Source organism: Zalophus californianus, chromosome 8 (assembly GCF_009762305.2).
Source record: "Zalophus californianus isolate mZalCal1 chromosome 8, mZalCal1.pri.v2, whole genome shotgun sequence".
NCBI classification, from domain to species: domain Eukaryota; kingdom Metazoa; phylum Chordata; class Mammalia; order Carnivora; family Otariidae; genus Zalophus; species Zalophus californianus.
Window position 1 is genome coordinate 32,221,105 of NC_045602.1, and position 15,259 is coordinate 32,236,363.

The 15,259-nt window shown below is 34.2% G+C and overlaps 1 protein-coding gene across 10 annotated transcripts in view; it reads right to left on the reverse strand.

Moving 5' to 3' along the window:
• The window catches only part of SOS1 (SOS Ras/Rac guanine nucleotide exchange factor 1), a 142,487-nt gene that overhangs the window by 32,090 nt on the left and 95,138 nt on the right, over positions 1 to 15,259 (reverse strand). For all 10 annotated transcript variants that reach the window (XR_003524509.1, XR_003524508.1, XR_003524507.1 and 7 more), the window contains exons 9-10: positions 8,187 to 8,314; positions 6,746 to 7,401 (exon numbers count right to left, since the gene is read on the reverse strand). Coding sequence is in view for 6 of the 10 variants with exons in the window: in XM_027620861.2 (XP_027476662.1) it covers positions 6,746 to 7,401; positions 8,187 to 8,314 (784 nt within the window). In the remaining 4 variants the exon portion in view is untranslated. The remainder of the gene's footprint in view (positions 1 to 6,745; positions 7,402 to 8,186; positions 8,315 to 15,259) is intronic.

Genomic DNA, 15,259 nt, shown 5'->3' on the forward strand with positions numbered 1-15,259 from the left:
TAACTGATGACAATGCTGGGAAAGTCATGGCATGCCTCGGTGCCACATCAGTCACACGGGGATCCTATCAATTCCTGATCTCTGTTATGTCACGTTCTCAAAGGGCACTCACATAATTGATTCCACATGACTGCTGTGAAGGGGGTGGTGCTGAGGATGTTTTTCCTTTCTACATGAGAGGGGGAGCTAAGACTTATCCAAGGTCACACAGTAGAGTGGCAGAGATGGAACGAGAAGCTAGACTGTGTGATTCCTAGTTTTATGCTTTTTTCTACTGTATCACATAACCTCTCTGGATTAAAGGATCCCTTCAGGTTTCCACAGCTGTGACATATAAATACAAAGAACAATTCCATGAGTTATGTAATCATTACAGAAACTGTAATAAATGATTAATTCCGAACATAGCTGCAAACTGCTAATACGGTTACCGGCACTAGAAAGTCATTGAAAAATCGGCAGTCTAATTATGATTCTGTAATTCTTGTCAAGCCTTCTTCCAGATTTTAGGAAGTAGCAGCTGTACCTTCCTGTACACTGTATTCAGAAGAGGAGTTTGTGAAGCGGGCAGTGTAATAAACACTCCCACAGTCATCACTGTTGTCCTAAATTCTAATGTGATTCAAGTTTAAGTTGTTTTTAGCTTGATTAGAAATAAGAGCAGTCTTGACAAAAGGAAAAAAAACCAGCAGAAGCTAAAAATAAACCAAGAAAACTTGGCCAAAGTGTAAGGACCTTCAGAAAATATCTTACAGGCTGCATATATTCCCAGGCTTATATTGATTTAGACTCCACTTTTAGTCTCAAGTGGTGCAAAACCGCTAATGAATGAAAACATAACATCTGTATTTGAGGCCATAACATTTGTATTTGAAATTTTACACAAAAAAGTGTACATATTCCAGAAGCTATTTTTATCTCTATTAATTTCCCCCCTTCAGTGATTCTCACATGTACTATGTCACACTAACCCCTGGAAACCTTTATCTTATGGATGATGTTAAGGACTAAGATAATTCAGTATTTTGAAAATACTCACCAATAAGCACAGATTACCTAATTTTGTGAGAAAACAAAGCACTAGCTACTTACATCTCTCAGGCAATGGTAAAGGCTGAGTGTTACCCTGGCTCTGCTGGTTGTGGGGCAGCAGTTATCTACCTGTATCATAAAATGATGTTTCAGAGACAGATGGAAGGCAAACACGTAAAAATACAAAAGTCAGGGTGCTTTGGTTTTAGAACAGAAGCATGAATATTTGTGGAGAACACGAAAATTGGCTATTTTGAGAGTCTCCTTCTCTTTCTGTTTATCACTTGCTTGTGGATGTAAATTCCACAAACCTCTTTCTCGAACATAACCCCACGGGAATTTCAATATGAGCAATGATAAAAGCTTCCCTGTGGTTTTTCTTCGTTATTATTTCTACCAGATTCTCAAATCCCTGCACGAAGATTGCCACCAAGCTCACTAGCTGCTCTGCTCCCTTCCCTCCATACAAATAGCTGCCAACTCTCCCATCAAATCCCTGCTCCAGGTTATTTCGAACAGCAGCTGCAGTGACTTTTTTCTGCTGCGTTGTCTCCTTCACTTGACAACTGTTCTTTGATAATACTTCTCTGCACAATTCTTCCAAATCTTAGGAACTCAAAATATATCTAGGTTAATGTTCAGAAGACAGCATGCTAACTTTGAGGTGATAATTCAATCTTTTTTTCTTAGGTACCTATTTTGATTGACACTTGACATTTTATTTGGCAAGGTCAATGAAAATTCATGAAATATTTGTTACATGGAGTTATTTATGTCAAGAATGCCCCTCCCCCACTCCCATAGTGAACCAGTTAATCAGGATGTCTGTTCATGTGATAATTCTCCCTTTAATACAGCCATTTAAAAAGCCACAAGAAACAATAAGCTTCTCAACAAGGATTTATAAACAATCACTCTTGAATTCCTTAAAAAAGGAAACAGACGCTATGCTGACGCACAACACTTAAAAAAAATTATCAGAGAGTTTAAAAATAGAAGAGCACTGCCCTATAGATCAAAAATTGTTCAAAAGATTTTTTTAAAAGTTAAGACACACAAACTGAATTTATAGAGGCCACACACTCAAAAGAAAGCTAATGCAGGTTTTTGAGGATTTTCTGAGGGCGTAAAATAGCAATAAAAAGAAAACTATCAACCGGCTAACATTTTTTTTCAATACCATTTTCTAGAAAAGAGTTCACCACACATGGGAAACACCTTTTTCCCACACTTCAATATGAAAAGCTTGTATTTGCATATAATATCAGCTCTGAATTTTCCCTGCCTCAAGGACACCTCATTTCTCTAAAATAAGACTATCAAACCAGACACACCATTACCAAATATTTCTTGACTCATCTTTTAAGTCTCAATAATTAATTTGTACTTTATTTCCTTCCTGTAACTCTGAAACAGAAGTAAAATTCCTACTCTCATCTCTTCTTCTTTTTGTATATTGCTTTGTGGTCCTCTTAAGGTAGGTAAGGAAAGTCTCTTCATATTCTTGCCAGATTCAGAATGACCTGACTAGATACTGTCCCCTCTCCAGCATTTGAAATGGATGCCAAAGTTCTGATGCAGTTAGCAAATTAGTCTATGTCCAGAAATACTGGATCTGAAAGACAAGCTATAAATCAGATTCCACATAAGACCCTGTTGCAATCTTTTTTTTTAAGTGACAGTTAATCATTTTCTAATTTACCTAAATTTAACTTTTTCTCCCAGAAAGCTTTCCTTTACAAACACCACCAGTAGACTGGGTTTTGTTGAAAATTAAAATTATGATGCCCAATATCTAACTGTATACTAAAATCTATGCATTAAAATGGAAGTTTATTATTACCTATTTCAGTAAGAGAAAAAAATTACTCTGCTTAAATCTTCATAGTAAACCTGTGTTTGCCCAATAAGGAACAAGCCATTTATATTACTGGCAATTCAAACCAACCAAGAAATTCTCTTTATTTTTATTATTTGATACACATAATAAAAAATATATTTTAATAATGAAAAAAATTTGCCTTACATGAGGCACTGTAACATGGTGAAAAGTACAGTCTATTAAGAATCAAGAAACCTAAGTTTTAGTCCTCATTCTGCAATTAATTGGTATGATTTCTGGAAAATCATATAACTTTCAGGGGCCTTGGGTTTTTGTGTATTAGTTGAGGGATTGGTAATGTTGGTTAACGCTGCAAATCTATAGCTCTGTTTCAAAATTATTGTTAAAAACACTTGAGGGATCAAGTTGGCTAAAGCCACAGTGAAGTCTGAATTAAGTAAGGTTAAACCAGTTTTTCTTCTGTTTTTATGACAATTTCTGAACAATCCATAACCTAAAAAAATGTCTGTAAGTGGTGCTTAGTGGATATTAAATTTTCTCATATATTACAGCCAATGTCTTTTATTATAATTCTGTACAACATAATAAAAATGTGCAAGTTAAATTTTAGCCTTTATTTCAGCCCATTTTGCAATGAATGTTCTCCAATAAAAGTATCTATCAACCAACTGAACCGCTTCCCCCACTACCGCAAAAAGAGCAAACCAATAATTCTAAAAATAAATGGCAACTTGATCTGTTATTATTGTAGTAAGGACTCAAAGTACATTTGAGCTGGAAGAGGTCTTAAAAAATAATTGCTTTCATGTTTTACGAGTTCATAGATGATCTATTAAAAACACATTCCATATTGCCAGTAACACGTTCAGTGACAGACCTTACAGAAGAGCCCAAATAAACTAGTAATTAATACTAATTTGTAGGTATTGTGAACCACAACTCATGAAAGCTGCTTGTGTATTCCAGTTACATCAGTAATATACCTTAATGACCTATGTTAAAATATTCAATTAAGCTTCAAAAGAAGATAGAAAAGAAAAATGTAAAAAAAAAACTTGGCCACAACATTTCTAAAACTGGCATTTTATTCCTTAAGAAATTAATGAAAGGAATTTTTGAAAAACTTTAAATTTTTTAAAAAAGTAAAACAATCTTGTCAATTTAAATGTGAATACCCTTAACTTTGCAAAGTCCTATAAATCTAGAAATTTCAGTGTTTTATACTAACTAGAAGTAAAACCATTTAAAATACCATTCTATTCAAAAGCTAAAAGTTAATCTAAATAAGAGCAACTATCAAAAGTAATTAGTAAGACATCATGGCAAAAGTACTATTCTACAGACTAGGCTAGCATCGTGTACATTAAGGAGAACAACTCCAGAGACTCCATGAAAAACTCAGCTATGCTTGTTCAAGTTTTATTTTAAAGTGTCCTCATTGAAAAAATAAAAAGCACAGTTCCCAGAAAATATTTAATTGTAGTTCTGCAACTGCTTACTAATAAGTTAGTTCTGTGAAATGCAGCAAGCAGTTAAAAAAAAAACCTTTATCATCAACAATCAAGTTTTACAGAAACAATTATATTAAAAAATTTGGAATCTGAAAATGCTTTCCAAGTCCAATACTACTGATGTGTGATAGTAAACACTAGTGAGTCTTCTTTAGCACTTTCCACTTACACTGCTCTACAGGAAAAAAAAAAAACAAAACAGTAAAACTTTTGTTTTATGTAGATAAAAATCCAAGGATCAATTTTACTCTAAACAGTCTTAAGAACTCAAAACAAAGGTATTTAATTTAAAAGGATGAACGGTTTAGAATGCTTACGCTAAAGAAATCAGTGAATCTTCTAAGACCCTTAAAAATCAGAATAATGTGGCAAGAAGAGCAATCTGAGCTAAGAAAGAAGAGCAATCTAGCAAAGAAATAAGCATTTTGCAACCACAAATTCGAGGAATTTAATGAACATTTTTGTAGTTGTATTCTAGATCTTAAAGAGTATACAGAAGTTGATGACGATCACAAAATAGGTTGGTCATATTAATTACTGATAATTGTACCTCTCAAAAAGTTTTATATGTAAAAAAGATACCAGAATAATCTATTTCTTTTTCATGTAAAATCCTAGGCAGCTTATTTAACTTTCCTGTGCTTTGTTTTTTCATTTTTGAGTCAGTAAAATGAATACACTGACTGCAGAAGTTTCTAGGTGAAAAATCAACAGTAAAATTGGAATCCCAGACTAGTCTTCTTACACTATCTTCAACATGTTTCAGATACTGCCTGCTACTACCAAATGGAATCTGTTTAGAGAACCCAAACTGCTTTTAATAGCCTATGGAAAACACTAATATTTTACTGTGGAAAAGGCTAGCAAAAGAACTACCAATTAGAGGCCAAATAAAAATTAAAAACAAAACGAAACCCTGGCTTATTTATTCCAGAGATATGTGGGGATAATGAAACATTATATTCATAAAGGTGCTTTGATATCACTGATAAAAATATTCTAACTTGATTTTACTTTTTTGCAAAGAGGACCTGATAGTTTCCAGGCCATTTAAGTAGTTCTGACTGGACATTTAACAAATCGAACAGATCAACATTATCAAATGCTATTCATCTTTCTTACAGTGGATTAGTTAATGGGTATCTTTAAAAGTTTAATTTAACTGGCGCCAGAACAGCTTCCAGAGAGAACTGAGAACCTATTTAGAGGACTTTAAAAAAATGAAAAAAACAAACAAAAAAATCGACCTCCTTCAGAAACACACATCTAGAAATAGGAATATATTTAAGCAAGAAGTTTGGGATGGAGGTTAACTTTCACGTTCAACTACTTAAGAACAGCGTTTATGTTATAAGAATTATGTTTGAGTTTATATGTCTTTGTAATAAAAAACATTCTTTGAAAGTAAGTTTACATTTAGATTTACAAAGAGTTTTCGCATGTTGTAGTTCATCTATTCTTTCCAATAACATTCTAAGGTTACTGTTGCACTGTTGATTTTTGAGATGGAAACTGAGATTCTGGGACCTTAAGGAACTGTGATAGAGTGGGGTGTAAATCCAGATTTGGTGCTCTTTCCACTATACCATATGCTACAGTATTGTCCAATTTCCAAGCTTTCTAGTGTGTAGGGAAGTTGAAGGTTGAGGAACACTGGATTATCATGGGTTACTTTACTAGAAGAAATAAAATTACTTTAAAAAAAGAACCATTATGTTTGTTCCTTAACTCTCAAACATTACATTTGATTCGGCCTCTACTGATCTTCCTAAGTAGTCTGTATGTTTGTCTCTAAAAACTGCCCTGCTAAGGTAAAACTTTTTTTAAATGACATTGGTTGTAAAATGCAAACAAATACTGAAAACTTTAATGACTTTCAGGATTGCTAAACTTAAATTAAGTTTTAGGAATAGGAATTAAGAAAAAACAATGCTGTGCATATTTGTACTACCAGCACAATTTTGGTGATGAACGTATACTAAAATTTTTACTGACTTTATAATCTCAGTAATGAAAAGAGAAGAAAGAAAAAAAGAATAAGAGGTAAAGGTTGTTAGACCCAAACAATGATGATTTACCACTACTTTTAATTTTGTTTCTGCCACTAATTGGGTAAATTCAGCCAAGTGATTTTATTTTCTCATTTGTAATTCTGGTTGTAAAGTTAAAAGTAATATGTAACTGTGGTAGAAAAAGTATAAATGGCAGTATTTTTAGGCAAAGGAAAATGAACTCGGAATAATGCGGAGGATCTTTTGTTGTTAGTTTGCTTTCTATTTTAGGCACAATGACCTGTGCAGCAAAGAAAAGTAGCTGGAAGCAGGAAAATAAAAGTGACAGGCAACTCTTTATTTCTTACCTGCATACATATGGTATGTGAGCCTCTCTATAAGTTTAATAACAGTTCCTGCTTTGATAATTGGAATTCCAGCCTTGGGCTGCATGTTTTCTTCAAATATTATATTCTCTTCAGAGTCAGGCTCTGCAAATCTATAAACATCAGCACTAGGGAGCCTCATCTGCTCCTCCTTCTCTTCCTGCAGCATCGTCACATCAAGCATCCTTTCCAGTGTACTCCGGTACTGTAAAGATATCAATGCTGCCATCCAGTTGTTTTTCTCTTCAGCTGACTTGGCAGAAAATATAACACTATTTTCATCTTTTAAAATTATTTCAAAAGCATGCTTGTACTCACTGGTGTCATCTTTGTCATTAATTTGTACCTTTCGCATGAAAAACTTTTCTTTAAGACGATATTCTGCATTGCTAGCACCAGGAAGTCTTGGCTGCCCATGATTTGATTTACAGCAAATCATTAAGCCATCAAAGAGAAATATGTGTCTCTCATGTTTGGCTCCTACACGTGTAAGAGTTCCTTCCATTATAAATTCATTGCAACACTGTCCAATGTCCTTTCCCTCCCAACCATCAATATTCTTTTGAATCTCGTTCATTTTCTTGATTGCTAGTTGTTTCCCCTTCATTTGCTGACTATAAAACCGACATGCAGATTCACTGGGATAAAGTAAAAAAAACATTATTAGTGCACAGACGAAAGACAATCTAGAATTCATGTAAATAAAGGACAATGTAAAAGTACATTTTAAAAAGTTGCACTGAAAAGGTTTTCACTAATTCTCCAAATATATTAGTGTTACAGTACTGTACCATTTTAGGAACTACAGCAACACAGTAGAGACTTTTTTTAGTGCTCTAAAAAGAACAATGACTATTGACAAAATTCTACTCTATAAATTTAGCTATGGAATGATTATTTCTACCTTGGCTACTAAATATTTAGAATGACAAATATTAAAAAGTAGCCAATATAGTGAAAAAAAGTTTAAAAGACTTAAAAATTTAGAAATGTTTAAGTGGACAAGACCTAAAGCTAACAAACATGCACATATTATAATTAAGAAAGTGGAAGCAATGTTATCTGAATTAATACCTCAAGTTACATAATCCCTAAAATAAAGGACACTACGAATTTTACTTTGACAGAACGATGATGTTGACATAAATCTACTCAAGACATTTTTCTCTGTCTCTCCTTTAGCTTACCAGTTGACTCTCAGGAGGTCTTGTCTGGGAGTATGCAAGGAAAATGCACAAATATGAAAGGTTTTTCAAACAATAACAAATTCTCTTGGCTTTGATGTCACTTCCTCTGAAAGACCAAGCTTGTCACTAAAACTATTTTCTTCATTGTTTACTTGAGGAGGGAACTGGGATCCCTGAATTTATACCAGAATATTCAGGGTAAAAGGGAGGATTATTACAAAGGTAAAAATATTCACCTCAGTCTTCGTTTTGCAAGACTTTTAGAACATATTTTTTCCATACCACTCTGAACATTAAGCAAAGCTGTTATTGCTTGTTTCAAACATTCCTTGTCTTCTTGATCTTCACTCTTTTCTTCTAACTGCTGCAAAGTCAAAATGAGAAATCTGAACCCGCAGGACAGTTTTGGACAAAGAGAATAAGCAGCTCATTTTATTCAAGAATGAAAATAACAGTGATTCAACTCTTTCTGCCACAATAAAATTTTTAAATGTGTCATAAAATATATTCTTTTAAAAAAGCATTTTCTTCTTTATGTATTACTTTCTGTATCAACATGCAACCAAGTTTTCCACATTAAAAAAAAAAAAAAGCAGAAGATGTTAAAGATGTCACACCTTGTGACAGGCAGTAATGTGCAGTTTCTCAGATGCATATGACTGAAAAGAAATGAGGGACATAAATTATCTTCTTAACCAGCAGAGGATTTTGCACAGCAGGAAGCACACAGGTGAGATTTTTTTCTCAAGCATGGAACTTGGTCTTAGGTTTCTGATTCCAATACTACCATTGTTAACAAGAGGATGATTAGGAAGGTAAATACACAGGGAAGGATGCAATATAGTGGAGAGGAACTTGAAGACACAAAACCTAGGACCAAATTTTGCTTCTACTTCTGTGTGACTATGGGACAGATTATCTGACTTCTGAGTTTCACTTTTCCCAGCTGTCAAATGAGGCTTATAAAATGCCTGCCCTGCCTACTGAATGGGGTTCTTATTAAAAATCAAAGTACTTTGTAAATGGTGATATACAGTATAAGTCTAATGTTTTCTTCGTAGTTCTACTACAGAATTAACATTAGTATCATGAACTTTGTCAGTATTCACATGTCAAGATTTTGAGTAAAACTAGAAGTGTACATGTTAGTGAAACTCAAGCATATTTTCTGTCAGTGGCAAATATACTATATATGCTAGACAGAAAGTCTGTACTTAATAAGGATTGAGTCATCAATAACTACAAATTGTCAATACAACGGGTGGCTATAATTCAAGCAAGCAATTAACTGAGGTATGAGTTATAACAAATGACAAGAATTCAGTCAACTTCTCAACCTGTTTCTGGCTGCCAAAAAGAAAAAGTTAAGAAATAACATGTATCAGTAGTTTTCATGCAACATTTAAGAACACTTACTCTCTATCATAAAGGAAAACCCATGAGAAATAAAACCATAAAACATTCAAAGTAATTTGTAAAGGTTTACTTTTCAATGAGCAAATTATTCATTATTACTTTAGGGATTTTATGTTCTTAAGAGATATTCCTTAAAGATCAACAATACATTCCTTTCCGTTTCAACTGATAAAGATCAGTTATACACACATACACGTACTGATGACTTGTGAAAAGTAAACATATTTCTTACTCAAAGCCTAAACCATTCTATAAAAATAATTTACTTAAAGTATCTTAATGCTCAGGTATTCCAGAAGTAGTAAATACCATATTGTGATGACTATTTAATGCTGTTTTATTATGCAAATTTCTTATAGTAAAACCTCACCATACTTTAAACAAGAGGCACAATCTGCACTTTTTAATCTCAATTGTGTTGTTTCATGATAATCCCCCAGCAAAAAAAGGGGAAAAATGTTTTTTTCCCAAAGGATAAAAAAACTTTTATATATATCAAAAAATACTCAGATATCATTTACTCATAGTATTGCTCTTCAGTATGGCCAGCTAGATTAAAGGAAGTCAATGGTGAAGTGTTCATAAAAGAAAGCTATTAGGTTTTTACTTAATGGGTATTACTAGTAGGCTGAAGGTTGGACTTTGGGCATGCTCTCAAAATACTCTCTATCCCTATCATTCTAAAACTACCTTTCACATGGCAGAATTTTGGGGGACTAAATGTTACCATTAACCTTACTGAGTTTGGCTTCCAAGGCAGCAATCTCACACTGAAAGCAATGTTCATTAAGAAAGGGCAAAATCAGGGGTGCCTGGGTGGCTCAGCCATTAAGCGTCTGCCTTTGGCTCAGGTCATGATCCCAGAGTCCTGGGATGGAGCCCTGCATCTGGATCCCTGCTCAGCGGGAAGCCTGCTTCTCCCTCTCCCACTCCCCCTGCTTGTGTTCCCTCTCTTGCTGTCCCTCTGTTGAATAAATAAATAAAATCTTAAAAAAAAAAAAAAAGGGCAAAGTTGTATGGGGTGTAACAAAAGCACCACTAGAGAGAACTATTGCACTGAGTTGTTTCAATGTAATCACTCAAATATTCGAGTCAATAGGATACAAAATAATTTTTTAGTCTTAAAGAGCTGGCACAAAGAGGTAGCAGAATATTGGGTCCTTCATATTCTACCTTTTTATTTTTTATACTATTAATTCAGGCAAACATACCTAAAGTCATACAAAAACACAGTTTTAGCACACATAAAAAGAGCATGAAAGTAACAAATCCATTTAGACATGCATTGGATTTTCTATTCTAAACACATTTCAAGCTTCTGGGTCATTTATCTACTATTTAACTATAGCATTTCATATACAGAATATACCAGTATCTCAAAAATACTGTTAATATATTTTAAAACCACAAACCCAAAGTCTATGTCAAACCCATAAGACTTTACTAATGAAGCAATTTTTAAATGCAATTTTTACCTTCATAGCATTACTCAAACATCTAAAATAAATTTCAATGTAATGACCTTTCTTATAAGCATTTTTGCTTAACATGGTTGATTTAAACTGGGCATTGGTACAGAATAACTGAAGCTAACTACCCTCAAAGGGGTGGCTTATTGTTGCTACAGAAACAAAGCAGTGGCAAAGAGTTCAACTAATTCACATAGGAATGGCTTCCTTTCGTTTAAAAAAACACAAAACCTTTGAATTCATGTTTTTATTTCTAGAAATTAATTTTTCCAACATGAGATTATATAAAATGAAAGAACTGCCATGTACTTGATGGCGGAGGCAGGCGTGACCCACGATTTCTGGACCTCAGTTCAAGAACCTTTTCAATACACTACCTAAAAAACTGATATGACTTTGAAATACCTATTAAGAAAATAGTCACCAAATAAAAACTATTCCATTCAAATAGGTAAATTGCAATGCACAGGATGATAAAATATACAATCAAGAAATATATAATTGTCTAAGGTTTGGGACATAAAATAAAGATTTGTCTTTATCTTAAATATTGTGTATATATAAAAAGCTTATCACAGAAGGGAAAACAAGCAAAGATGGGGATTGTATTCTGACTGTGGAATGGTTACCTGTATACTCTTTGATGAGAAGCTAAGAACAGATTACAAACTGGAAAATACATGGTCAAATGGTAAATTTAATCTACTAGTCCTGTAAACCAATGTATAGAATATTATCCAAATTATTCCAGAAACCAACGAATTAAGCCAACTGCTCCTGACTCTGCTATCTCATAATTCACACATCCCATTAAGGCTGAGGACAAGAAATGCCATAACCCTCAACTATTCTTTTATAGTAGCAGCACAACTAAAAAGTATGGGTGAAAAAGATGAAATTCATAACTAAAATGAGATTTAGAGATTGTCTGCAGACTTCAATTACTCATACTACTCCTTAAGTTAGAAAGTACATTTCATAATCAGTTCCTTTCCCCTCAAAAGTTATTTTATGAGTAGTGATTTCATAGATGCAGATGATTTTCTTAAAATACACAAAATTTCAACCAGTAAGTGATGTCAATGATACTAACAAAATTTGATCTTCTTTTACTTAATCAGCCTAAACCCTCATTTTCCCCCAAGGGAAATAGAATAAGCAGTATAAATTTGTAGTATAAACAGTATAAATTTATAGTATAAGTAGTATAGTTCTTCCATAATTATAATTTATATAATATCTTTATTAAATTAGCCAGTGTATTTGGTGCCTGGGTGGCTCAGTCGTTAAGCGTCTGCCTTCGGCTCAGGTCATGATCCCAGGGTCCTGGGATCGAGTCCCACATCGGGCTCCCTGCTCAGCGGGAAGCCTGCTTCTCCCTCTCCCACTCCCCCTGCTTGTGTTCCTGCTCTCACTGTCTCTCTCTGTCAAATAAATAAATAAAATCTTTAAATTAGCCAGTGTATTAAATTAGCCAATATAAAAATGAAATCTTAAAGTGTAAATTGTAACATGACTTATAATTCACTGTTAGGAAATAAAAGCAAAATTCTCAAAGCTTTTTGAGGAGTCACAAGTTTTACTGAGATAATTAAGTGGGGTCCTTTGTATACTTTTAGAGACTATTTAGAATATTAATAGCTGAGAGGAAAAAAACTCAAAAGGGCAGATCAACAGGGGAAAGCCCATCAAGTTCCATTCGGAATGAAATTAGCAAATATTCGCCCTTCACTGTTTCCCCTCCTACTGCTGTAAACACCATAGCCATCACAAATACTGCAGGAAAGCTATAAAAATGCAAGAATTTCCAGTAATGGTAGTGAAGTGAAGAAGTCTTGAGAGCCCTCCCACAGATAACAATTACATAATCTGGACAAAATGTAAAAATAACTATTTGTAGGCACTGGAAAACATCTAAAAGAAAGCATAAGCCAGCAGCAGCAATTACTCTTGAAAAGCTACAACTCGCAGGTGTATACACTTGTGAGATTAAGGCTTTCCCCAAACTCTCATGGCAATACAGTGGGGAAGAATGAGAGGAAAAGAGCCTCTACGGGCTAGAGATCAAAGAGCACAGTTTAAGAGGAAATTTAAGGGGGAAATCTGGAAATGAATGAACTGCAGATGGGCTGAAACCCAAAATCTGAAAATAAACTCTCTCCAAGTACCTGGCTGATTACTAAACCCTTACATGCCTGGAAAGACCCCCAGGAAGCCTGGCAAAAAAGCAGGCAGAGACCAAAGAGGAATCTATTCTTGAAAGACAGAACTCTAATGGATGAGTTCTGAGGCTTTTTAAGAACTGAGTTTATTCCCCAAATGTACACAGCTCAGGTAGCAGAAAGCTGAAGCCTTACTGGTTTCAGGTGCCAGGGGGTAAAGCTTAAAGCTGACAGAGTAGCTGGAAATTAAGGGGGAAATCTCTGGGCATAAAGGAACCACACAGACTGTGCCCCCAAATCTGAACACAATCTCTGCCCAAACACTTGTCTGACTGCCAAATCATACATGTGTAGGGGAGACCCAAGAGAATCAGCTAAAAAAGTAGCATATGGAAATCTTAGAAAGTGAACAGAGATATCGGTTGCTTCACAATATAGAAGAGACAAATTTGCAGCTGAGTTCAGGAAAGTTAACTGCCTAGTAAAAAACCAATAATCCAAAAACAAGGACCCCAACAATCCTCAACACAATAGAATCCAGAATTGTTAATGAGCAAACAACAGGAAAATGTGACCCATGTTCAGGGGGAAAAAGGTCAGTTAATAGAAAATGACTCCAAGTGGGCCCAGATGTTGAATTTAAGAAAGGCTTCAAAGTAGCTTTTATGATCATGTTCAAAGAATTAAAGGAAAACATGGTCTTACTGAGTGGACAGACAGGGAGTCTGTGGAATGTAAAGCAAAATCCAAATGGAAATTCTACAGTAAGCAAGATAATAACTAATAGTTCTATTGACAGATTAATAAAAATTACTAATTTGAAGAACAAGGAAGGATAAAATTTAAGAAAAATGAACAGTCTTATAGATCTGTGGGACAACACAAAGTAGTTCAACATACATGTAACTGGAGTTCCAGGAGAGGAAATGAAATAAAAATGGCAGAAAATGCAAGCATAATGGAAAAGCAAGTTAAAATCTGAAGTGTGGAAAGTTTAAAACCTTAAACAGGAATACCAACCCTAAAAAGTGTTAGATGTTGACACTCATTTATGAAAATAAAATACCTTTTAAAACCATCTCTCTGTTTTTATCAGAGAAAAAATTACCAAAATTATAAATGCACCCCACAGTTTAGTTGATTTAAAATTTTAAATTAGAGTAACACAATAGTCAGCTTTATTATTACAATGGTTACTGAATTACACTATCCTATTCTTAACTTCAGACATTTAACATCTGCAGTCAGATATAATACCATTTAGCTCACTGCTTTGAGTCCATGGTTTCTGGATAAGAATTTCTAAATTCAGAAATCTAGTTCAAGAGAATGGAAGCTAGACAGAGCTCTGTTGGACTTATTTTTATGACAGAAGTTAGGTTTCCTAAATCTTCTCTTATTGCTGGTATTAAGTCATCAGCTCATGGGCAGAAAAAAAAAAATGGTCTGAAGCATATAGCAGTTAAACCAGACACAAAACATGAAAAAAAAAATAGATAAAAATGATCTAGAGTAGATGTTTGATATTGTTCAGCTCCCAAACTGGAAAAACAGCAAACCAAAGCCATTAACAAATGTATACAAGATGTTTGTAGTGCAGATTTCTTTTTTTTTTTAAAGATTTTATTTATTTTGAGAGAGAGAACGTGTGCACACGATGGGGGGGGGTGGGAAAGAGGGAGAGGGAGAAGCAGGCTCCCCACTGAGCAGGGAGCCCAATGTGGGGCTTGATCCCAGGACCCTGGAATCATGACCTGAGCCGAAGGCAGAAACTTAACAATCTGAGCCACCCAGGTGCCCCTTGTTTAGCATTTTTTTTTTTTAAAGACTATTTTGGGAGGATAAAAATCTCTTAATTTTAACATTTCTCAATTTTTTATCCTAAATTTTCCACTCATTGTACCATTCAGTTCTAAGTTTTTATCTATAATCCTTTTCCACAATTCCTGTACTTAAACATTTGCAGCTACAATTTTTGTAGTATTTGCGATCTTAAGGGGAAAAAGGGCCAATCTTCAAATCAGTCTACTATGCAAAAAATCTAGGAATATTAGAAAATTTACTGTTAAATTTTGTTTTTTTAATTTGTTTTTAAATATTTTATTTTAATTTCTACACCCAACATCGGGCTCAAATTTACAATCCCAAAATCAAGAGTCACATACTCTACCAGATGAGCCAGCCAGGCAACCAAATGTTAAATTTTAACATATAGCAAGAGTCTAACCATCTGAGTCTTCAAATTAAAGTTGTTAGTGTTCT